The sequence below is a fragment of the Octodon degus genome, unplaced genomic scaffold (assembly GCF_000260255.1).
Source record: "Octodon degus isolate 3935 unplaced genomic scaffold, OctDeg1.0 scaffold00194, whole genome shotgun sequence".
NCBI classification, from domain to species: domain Eukaryota; kingdom Metazoa; phylum Chordata; class Mammalia; order Rodentia; family Octodontidae; genus Octodon; species Octodon degus.
In genome coordinates, this window is record NW_004524770.1 from 411,251 (window position 1) to 421,279 (window position 10,029).

A 10,029-nucleotide genomic window follows, 5' to 3' on the forward strand; every position below is an offset into this window, starting at 1 on the left:
TTCATTATGCAAATTATTGTATTTACAAAATGGGGGTGTGGGGATGGAGGTAAAAAAACAACCAAGAGGAGGGTACTCATGCTTGTACCAGGATGGAGAGAAGAGAGGTCCCAGCTACCAGGGGAGCTGAAGGGCCAGAGGGCACCCGATACCTTAGTGTAAGACTAATGAGAGAGGGTTGTGAAGGTTTCATTAAAATAATACACATCTATTCTGCAGTGAAAAGATTTATTTTACAACAGTTATCTTTATTTTTTTAGGTCAACATTCAGACATACAAGACGGAGATCACCATGCGAAACCACCTGAGCCCTCCAGCCCGGCCCTTGGAGTGCAGGCAAGTCGGCCAGGGCTCCGACAGCAGCTTGCACCCTGCACCCCAGGGACTGGTTTCCAGGAGTGAGGGAAAACATGTGCACAGACAACTGCTTTCCATGCACTTGCACTTAATTTTTTAAAAATAGCATATATATGCTTCAGTGTAACCCCCCCTTTCTGATTGAAACAGCCCCACTTCTCAGGAAATCAAATCTCCCCAGCGCTGCCTACAAGGCGCTTGGCCAGCCCCTTCCTGAAAGGGGGCATCAGTTGCCTCTGACCCTTCCCAAGACTGGCCAGCACAGAGTCCCTGTCCAGGCAATAATGCCACTGATTGTACTTAGTGCTCAGAAAAGTAGTTTCAAAAAGAGGGTTTCCAGTCAGCTCCTTCCTAGATTTCCCATACCTGTGGATCAGATAAGCAGAGTCCCCAAGAATGGTCGTGTTTATGACAGCCACCTCACACCCAACCCTCAAGTCCAACACTTGGCAGGGCCTCAGCAGTGCTTTCAGGCACAAGCGCTTTCCACACACACTGCAGCTCAGTTTCCTACTGTGCATCCACAGGGAGGACCACATGGAAACCCTAACCCCGCTCAACTTTCCAAGAAACCAGAGCCACTTGAGAGCGAACTTTATTGTACTTGTCGCTTAGCCACTGGACAGCAGCATGACAGGCCTGCTGCACAATATATACATATACACATATGTACACACAGACACACACCACAGCCCACACTCACAGCATGTGACAATGCAAACCGTGCTTGTGAGTACAGTAAAGATGTAGCTTTTGCCAATTCCACAGGAGGATGATTTATAACCAAAGTATAACAGAAACAAGTCAGTCCTGGGCCACATGGGTTCACAGCTCAGAATACTGGAAAGGAATGAGATCAGTCACTTGGTACACCCCTCACTAACTGCTCCCCATGGCACAGTGTGCTGAGGGCCAGTGGAGGGAGAGGATCCACCCAGGTTCAGCCCACAGCTCTTGGACCCTCCAGGGACAGTCTGCATGCCAAGGCCACCATCTCCTGAGATAGCAGGCACACTGATGGACACTCTTCCAGCACAAGGCTCACCTGGACCAGACTGCCATGGGCTCAACAGGACAATGGTGTGGCCACCAATGGAACATGGCACCAGACAGCTGAAGAGTCCTGATGTTTCATGATTCAGGGCCTTTCTTGGACTTTTGGTTGTGGTCAAGTCCAACAACCCACAACACCGAGATGAAGTTTCCAGCTAACTACAGTGAGTACTCTGGTTTCTTTTTGTAACAGGTCTCGTTGGGTGTTGGCTACATTAACTGAATATCAGAGAACTAGGAAGGCTCATGAGCAGTAATATCTAAAGCAGTTTAAAAATAGAATAAAGCCAAAAAGAAGACAAGAAAAGACCATATCACTGAGCAGAAACAAATTTAGACAGCGACAGCAGCAGCAGCAGCAGCTCCCGTGAGATGGCCTCACAGGTCTTTCCCACATTCTTCCTGCAGCTTAGGAGTAACCAGTACTGCCTGGACCCTGAGGGACAGGCTTCCATGCATGCTGGCTGCAGCACTGTACGTGCAATATGCCCTGGCACCATTGTAGCCTGGGAGTGAACTCCTGCTATGGCCACCAGCCCAAGAGTCTGAAGAGAACTGAGGGTTATTTTGATTTGTTAGCGCTTGGACAGGAAGTGGGTACAAGCTGATTCCCCAAGACTCTAGCTATTAAAAGGGCCAAAACTCAGTAGGCCTAAGGACAACACAGTAAAACACAGAAGAGGGGTCTGCGTCAAGACCAGGTGGTGGCAAAGGCTCCCAACCTCGACATTCAGTCATCTCTGGCTGGGCCTTGGGCAATCACTGCCATCATCTTGGCAACTGTCAAGTTCATCTTCACACATTCTACATGATTTCTTTAGCTTCAGAAACTCCACAGGACACTGGGTTCAAGTGCCACACTCCCTCGGGAGCCAGCACCCAGGGCTCCCCAGGTAAGAGCTATCTGGCCAAGGTCACTGGGACAGGAGGCAAGAGCCACAAAGCTGCAGACCAGGATGGCTGTCCTTAAAGATGCTAGCCAGGCCGCCACACTTTTGACCTTGTCCACATTTTGAACCTCGTTCCTGGCCATGCTGGAGAACAACTAACTTTTCTAATGATATCTAGGAAGTCACAAGGGTTGACCAAGTGTCCTTTCTGTGGTGTCACACTGCAGCTGGCATACAAGAAATCTGTCCAGTTGTCTCAGCTCCTATTTCTGGACAGGCCCAACAGTGCATTTTTTAATCTTTCTGAGGTCTGATGTAAACATTATTTCTAACAAATCGTAGGTGAACGTCCCCCTAATGTCTTCACCATCACTTTAACGAGCAAAACAGACAAACCCACCCAAGCACCTGGTGCTGGCAGCCAACCAGCTCCTGGCCCATGTGGGACAGCAGCTGTGGGCTGCAGCGTCACTGCACACTAACCAGGACGGGCTGGGGAACAACAAACAGTGACATATTCTGAAGCCTATCAGCTTTGTCCTCACACTGCTGCTCCTTCTTGTAACATCCTAACACCCTGACCCTCCTCTCTGGATATGCTGGTGAGCTGGGTCAAGAATCAGCAGGCAGGGGGAATGTACCTACTGGAGCACACAAGTCACCAGGGCCATGGAATCTCCACACAAGGCTTCTCCTTTATCTCTGCTGGCACTGGAAGAGTCTGCAGGAATCTAGCACAGGTTGGTAGCTGCTGGGGGTGGGGTAGCTCCAAACCTCAGTCGATACAGGCCCATGGTCTACATCTGCTCAGCTCTCCCACGCAGGGTACACCCAGAAAGCCTGGGGCACCGAGGGAAGAGACCAGCTGCTAGTGGTTTATGCAGGGGCTCGTGGTCCAACACTAGCTTCCAGGTTGGCTGAAGAGCTGAGGCATCACTGCAGCCTCCCTGGGAGCCAACTCTCCTGAGGCACCTTGGCTCCAGATGCTGCCTCCTGGAACCCAGTATTCCTGCTCTGCTGAATCATGGATGACAGGCAGAGGTGAAGGCCATGGAGGGGGCCAAGCTCTGGCAAGTACAAGGAGGAGGGTGCTGCGAGCTGCACACTTACGCAACATTTCCTAGACAACAGCAGCCATGTGCCGCTGCCACCTGGACTCACAGACCCTCAGACTGTAGTTAAGCAGATGCTATCACTTGCAGTTTTCAGAAGTTCAAAAAAAGATTTAAAAAACAGGGAAGTTTGAAGGAATGTGGAGTCTGACCTGCAGAAGAGCAAGTAGAGACCATGGCCCCACTGATCCAGCTGTAGGCTTGGGAAAGGTACGGGAACAGAGACAAATGATCTCCTACACACTGGCAAGGGACACACCTCTAAGGACAGGAACCTCAGTCCATGTGGCAGAGATACAGGCTGAAGATACTGTGCTGAGCTTGAGTTCACCCTCAGAGGATATGCCTGTACTTTCCACAGAAATCTCTCCACTGAGGAAACCCTCCAAGAGGCCAAGGGAACAAGGTGCAGACTGTGTCCAACACAAACACCACTGAAATGACTGTGATATTGGGATGGTAGGGCCCACTTCCTTTCCCCACCAGAGATATCGGTGCCCTGCCTGCAGCCTCAGGACCAGGGAACAGAGTGTGGACCTCACCCCACCTCGGACACCCAAGTCAGGATGGAGATGCAGCTCTACCAGCAGCACCTGCCTCCAGGGCACAAAGGGAGGCCTGTCCTTTCCTAGCCCAACTGGCCAGGTGGAACCTGGCAGCTGCGGTCAGCCCTTCCTGGACCAACCTGACTGAAACCCCAGGCAGCCCCACTGTCCAGTAAATGTAGCTAGGCCGCGGCATGTCCACAACACAGACACTGAACACAACCCATACATGCTATTAAAAAAGGAAAAACAGAAGACCGTAGCTACACTGCTTTAAATACTGCATGCTACGCACTTCATGTATGGGGGATTGACGGATGGGTGAGCGTAGAGGAGGTGGAGGGCCTTATGCGGCCAGGCAGGCTGCTTGGCTGCTACCTCCCCAATCTCGGTGACTACAGTTCATGATTCTAAGGTTGCAGTGGCTGGGTGCTGATTCATCCTCTAATCACAGCTTTTCCTGAACTTAGTTGAACCCGTCAGTGTGGTAGCTGGGGTGGGAGTCAGCCGTGAGCTGGGTGGTCTCTGTGGCGGACGCTGGCTGTATGACAATTGGCGTGTCTGTGGCCTCTGCAAAGTAAGCAAGCAGCCTCATCACGCAAGGGCAACAGCCACGCCATGTGCCCATCACAGGGTCCTCGCATCACAACACTCGGCCACCTGGACAGACGCTCAGAAGGGAGAGGCTACTTGCTGACCTCCACCCAAAACACTTGCTCAGTAGCCTCAGGTCATTACCAGCCCTCAGCCCTCCCCACCTGCTTGCTGCCCTCCCCACCTCTTGTCCCCTCAGATCTACGGCTACCGCAGTTCACGGGCAGGGACAGATCCCTGCCCCTGCTTTACCTCAAGTGTCCACGTTCACACCTCAACAGTCCCAGCTGCCACCACAAACACTCGCGGCACAGTGTCAGTGCCCTCCTGTTTGACAAGACAGTTGACACTGTTCAGGGCCCATGCTGGCTCTGCCCCGCGCACACACGCGTGTCCTGGGGCAGGAACTCACCCCTCTCGTCAGACTGCAGCTGTGCCTCCAGGTCTTCGGGGGACACGTAGAACTCAGTCTCTTCGCCCTCAGGGGCCTTAGGCTTGCACTTCCCGCAGCAGCAGTTGAAGCAGCAGCACAGGCAGCAGCAGCAGTAGCAGCAGGTGAGGAGGCCGCAGAAGACGAAAAGGGCCTAGGGAAGAGAATGCTGGCAGTGCATGGCCTCCCAGGCCACCAGGTGAAGGGCCTCCCCAATAGGACAAGAGCTGGGAGGGCATGCTTTTCAGATGTACAAAGAAAAGGCTTGGGAATGGAGGGCACAGGTGAGAGAGAGCAAGAACTGACAGAGGGGACCCAGGCTGACTAGTAAGGGCAATAGGCTTGCAACAACTAACAACAGTGGGGTAATTCATACCTTTGGACTTATATATAGTAGACAAATAGGGAAAACAAGAAAGGTAAAAAATAAAACAAATGGGGCCCAAACAGATAGAGCTCAGCAGCACCGTGCCTGCCTGGCAAGTGCAAGGTCCTGAGATTGGTTCCCAGTACCAAGAAAACAAACACACATTAAAAAAAACAAAAAAACAAAACCCAAAACCTGATAGATGTCAAGAGTTTCTAATGTTAATTTCAAGATATTTTCCCCTTTCCTGGCAATAAATAGTAAGTATGCCATCCTAAAAGGGTTGTTTCCCACCTCAATCCTCTTAAGAACTCAAGAACCACACATGAGAGAAACCCTGCCGGGACAAGTGGCTCAGCATGGACCTTGCTGGATGTGTGCTGTGTATGCTGGCTGCCACACTAGCTTCAAACTCTGCCCACTGCACAGGAGGAAAAGGAAGACTGCCACTTGCCTAAGACCATTTCCTAGGAGTACGGAGTGTCTAAATCAAGTGCACCAGTCCTTTTTTTTTTTTTTTGGTCTCACTATGCAGTTCAAGCTGGCCTAGAACTCACAGCAATCCTCTTGTCTCAATCTCCTGATTACTGGGATTATAGGCGTGCACCACCATGCCTGGCTTGCCCAGATCCTTCAGGGTGTAAAATCCTACTAAGCTTGAGACATCTATCTTAGTGCCCTCAGGACTGGGGAACCTGCTACCCAATCCCCTCCTCACCTTGGCCCACCAGCTGGAGAGTACAAAGTAGGTGTTGACGTTCTCTTCCCCAAACTGTTCAGCAACGTAGAGCCCCAGAGAGCCATACTTGTCATAGATGTTTCTTTTTGTGGCATCGGTCAGGATGGCGTGGGCGTTGTTGATTTCCTTAAACTTGTCTGCAGCCTCTGGGTTATCAGGGTTCTTGTCTGGGTGATATTTCAGGGCAAGCTTCCTGCAAACCAAAACCATTTCCTGGCTCTAACTTGTTCTGGCAGTTTGTGTTCATCCACTGGAGGGTCCAAAGGAAATAGTATCTACCCGTACTATCTTTTTTACTTTTTTTTTTTTTTAAGTCTATGTAGTACAGGGGCTGGGGAGATGGCTCAGTGGAAAAAGTGCTTCCTTGGCAAGCGCAAGGGACTGAGTTCAATCCCTGGTTCCGCCAAAATCAATCAATCAATCAATCAATCAATCAATCAATCAATGTAGTACAGGGCCTATAGGATCTACAGGATCTCACTACATAGACTGGACTTGTAGTGATCCTCCTGTTTTCAGCCTCCCAAGTGCTGGGATTATAGGCACATGCCACCACGCCCAGTCTTACCCATACCACCTTGATTTCCAATATTTTAGAGGTCCCTAATGTCAAGATAAAAAAAACCCTCCAACTGTTTCAGGGTGAATCCACAGTACCACCACCCCATCTCTAGAGGGCAATCCTGAGGATTGGGTAGTGAGTGCCAGCTGACAGCACTCACTTCTGTGAACTTTCAGCCGCACAAAACAAAACCTTAACACTGACCCCTAGTGACCTAAACACTTTACTACACACTTGCCAACAGACCCATAGACAGGGAGAGTGCAACAACAGCACCTCAAAACCAATACCACAAGGGGTGAGGGAGGTGGCTCAGTAGAATAAGTGCTTGCTTGGCAAGCACAAGGGCCTGAGTTCAACACCTGCTTCCGCAAAAAAAAAAAAAAAGAAAGAAAGAAAGAAAAAAAAAAATCAGTACCACAAACTGCATAATACTAGTTTCAGGGGTCTTTTCGTGTCTTTTTTCCCCCTAATTTTTAAAATCATTTAATCATTTATTTGTTTATTTATTTGGTGCCTCCCCACCACTGGGATTACAGGGATTTATTTTATTTATTTTATTTAAGCCTCCCCACCACTGGGATTACAGGCACGTGCCAAAATGCTTGGTTTTGGTGACCAGAACAGCATGCCTGGGATTCCAAGGTGGCACAGCATGTGGTACTGGGGATTGAAACTGGGTCGTTGCACTTGCCAGGCAGGCGCTTAGATCACCAAGCTATCTCCTCAGCCCCTTTTGTCTGAGACAGGCTCTTGCTATGCAGTGCAGGATGGCCTGAAGCTCACTTTATAGCTCAGGCTGGTCCTCGAACTCACAAATGATCTTCCTGCCTCTGCATCAAGTGCTGAGGTTATAGGTGTGTGCCACCTACCTGGCTTGTTTCTCTCTCTCTCTCTCTCTCTCTCTCTCTCTCTCTCTCTCTCTCTCTCTGCATTTTAGGGAAGGGTCTACAGGGTATTGAGAGTCTCACTACTAGATGGGACTTGTAGTGATCCGCCTGCTTACAGCCTCCCAAGAGCTGGAATTACAGGCAGGTGGTACTGCCCAGGCCCGGGGATCAAAGCCCTGGCTCCTGCACCTCTTGCAGGTGCTTGAATCCACTGAGCTATTTGGCCAGGATCTCACTGTGTAATTCAGGCTGGCCTCAAACTCCCAGTGATCCTGCCTTAGCCTCCCACGTGCTGGGATTGCAGATGTGCATTACCACACCCAGCAACACAATGCCAACAACAAAGACCAGCCTAGTATGGTGGCATGTCAGTAATAATAGCACTGGGGAATCTGAGACTGGAGGACCACTGAGTTTGAGGGCAGTCTGGGCTGAACAGCGGTTTGAGGCCCACCTGAATTACACAGTAAGGCCTGTCTCAAGAAAAGGAAACCACTGGAAACACCTGGGTTAGAGATGTTGCTATGTGTTTCCATAAAGTTTGCACCGGGGCTGGGGAGATGGCTCAGTGGAATAAGCGCTTCCCTGGCAAGCGCAAGGGCCTGAGTTCAATCCCCGGTTCCGCCAAAAAAAAAAAAAAAAAAGTTTGCACCAAGCTACACTCCCTAGCTGTTTTGTTATATACTTTGAGACAGGGTTTCTTTAACTTGCTCCAGAGTGCTACTATGCATGCCTGGTTTCTAAAGGCTAAATATTTTCTTCTTCATCTTTTTTTTTTTTTTTGTCTTTTTGAGAAAAGAGTCTTGCTACCCAGTTCAGGCTGGCCTTGAGCTCACTTTCCAGCCAATGGTGGTCTGGAACTTGCAATGATTCTCCTGCCTCAGCCTCCCTAGCACTGGTATTACAGGTGTGTGCCACCACACCTGGCTCAGGGCTGTATTATTGAAACTGAAGGCTGTGACCGAATAAGAGACTGTCATCACTGCAAACATGGGTGTCTCTTAACCCTGCAAAGCCCTGGCTGTGCCAGAGATCTTTCAGGTTCAGTTCTAATTTCCCATGGAAGTGTAGATAACTATAACATCTCAAGGGTTTCGTTTTTGTTGCTAACAGAACGTTATTACCATGACAGGTATAAGTGGTGAGAAGCACACCACACACACGGAAATGCAAAAGAACTGCTACCAGTTCTGTGCTGAATCTGCATGAGAACCTTCCTGTTCACCAGTTCTTGATAAAATGGAAGATTAAACCACTTGAAGGCTTGTGTCCTGGTGGGGGGCAGAGGGCTTCAACTGGTCACTCACCGATAGGATTTCTTAATGTCATCTGAGGTTGCATTCTTATCCAACCCAAGAACATGGTACAGTGATTCTCCGGAGGTAGAGAGTGAGCGCTGCCTCTGGTCTGCCATAGTAGGTTAATCTACAAGAAAGAGAATAATAAAGGAAAACGTCAGGCATAGACAAAAATTTCACATGCAGAGTCGACAGTGTATCACATACAACTGCTGCAAAAGCAAAAAAATCACCTCAAAACAATGGTGCAGGTTTACAATGCGTGCAGACAAACTCCAAGCCATAGAGCGGCTGGGGAGCAGTCCCGTCTGGGGGATGTGTCTCCACACTGGTGCAAAGGCTGAGGAAGGGCTGGGGCTCCATGGACCTCAGTGATGGCGCACTGGGCCAGTGTTATGGGTTGTGTCTAGCTGTCCCCCCATCAAAGTCTCATGCAGTCATGGGGCGGACTTCTAGAATTTGTGATGACTACAAATGACTCATGATTCACTGGGATTATGGTCTGGGGGCTGCACCCAGCCTGGGGCAATTACCTGAGTACAACAGACCTTATATACAGACTTGCTCTCTGTAGCCTTTGTTGCTAGTACTCCTTCCTTTTGCTCTCGCTGTTTTTGTTGTTGTTGTTTGTTTTGCAGAACCGGGGATTGAACTCAGGCCCTTGGGCTTGCCAGGGAAGCATTTATTCCACTGAGCCATTCCCCAGCTCCTGCTCTTGCTGTTTTGCTGCCTTCTGCCACCATGAACTGCTGCCCTATGCTATATGCCAGTCTGCCTTTGAGTCAGCTGAGTATGGACTGAAACCTCCAGTAACTGTGAGCTAACTTTCTTTCCTCCTCCTTCTTTTTTTTGGTGGGGGGAGGAGGCTGGCTCAGCTCACCCTCAGGGCGGGGCTGGCACAGCATGTGGTGCCAAGGACCAAAAAGCTGCAGTCTGCTGCACCTTACTAAACTTGCCTAAGCAGGCACTTTAGACTGCTGAGCTATCTTGCTGACCCCAACTTTCCTTAATTTTGAGTGTTAAGATATTTGTCCCAGCAATGGGAGAAGAGTAACGGAGACACCCAGCAACCTGGCATCCACAAGACCCTAGGCCATCTGCAACATTCTAAAACCAAACAAAAAGACAAAATCTATGAAGGATGGCCAGAAAATTTAAAGGAAAATGTTAAGGAAACTTTTTTTTTTTTTT

At 49.6% G+C, this 10,029-nt stretch overlaps 1 protein-coding gene across 3 annotated transcripts in view; it reads right to left on the bottom strand.

The window, feature by feature from the left end:
• Nucleotides 1–228: 228 nt before the first annotated feature.
• Nucleotides 229–10,029, bottom strand: part of Dnajc5 (DnaJ heat shock protein family (Hsp40) member C5) — a 57,383-nt gene continuing 47,582 nt past the window's right edge. For 2 of the 3 annotated variants that reach the window (XM_004644139.2, XM_023704286.1), the window contains exons 2-5: nucleotides 8,848–8,965; nucleotides 6,068–6,281; nucleotides 4,965–5,136; nucleotides 229–4,528 (exon numbers count right to left, since the gene is read on the bottom strand). In XM_004644139.2, coding sequence (XP_004644196.1) covers nucleotides 4,425–4,528; nucleotides 4,965–5,136; nucleotides 6,068–6,281; nucleotides 8,848–8,954 — 597 coding nt within the window. In that variant the 5' untranslated portion in view covers nucleotides 8,955–8,965 and the 3' untranslated portion in view covers nucleotides 229–4,424. Of the gene's footprint in view, nucleotides 4,529–4,804; nucleotides 4,880–4,964; nucleotides 5,137–6,067; nucleotides 6,282–8,847; nucleotides 8,966–10,029 lie in introns of all 3 variants that reach the window. The other variant, XR_002818739.1, reaches the window with a different exon arrangement.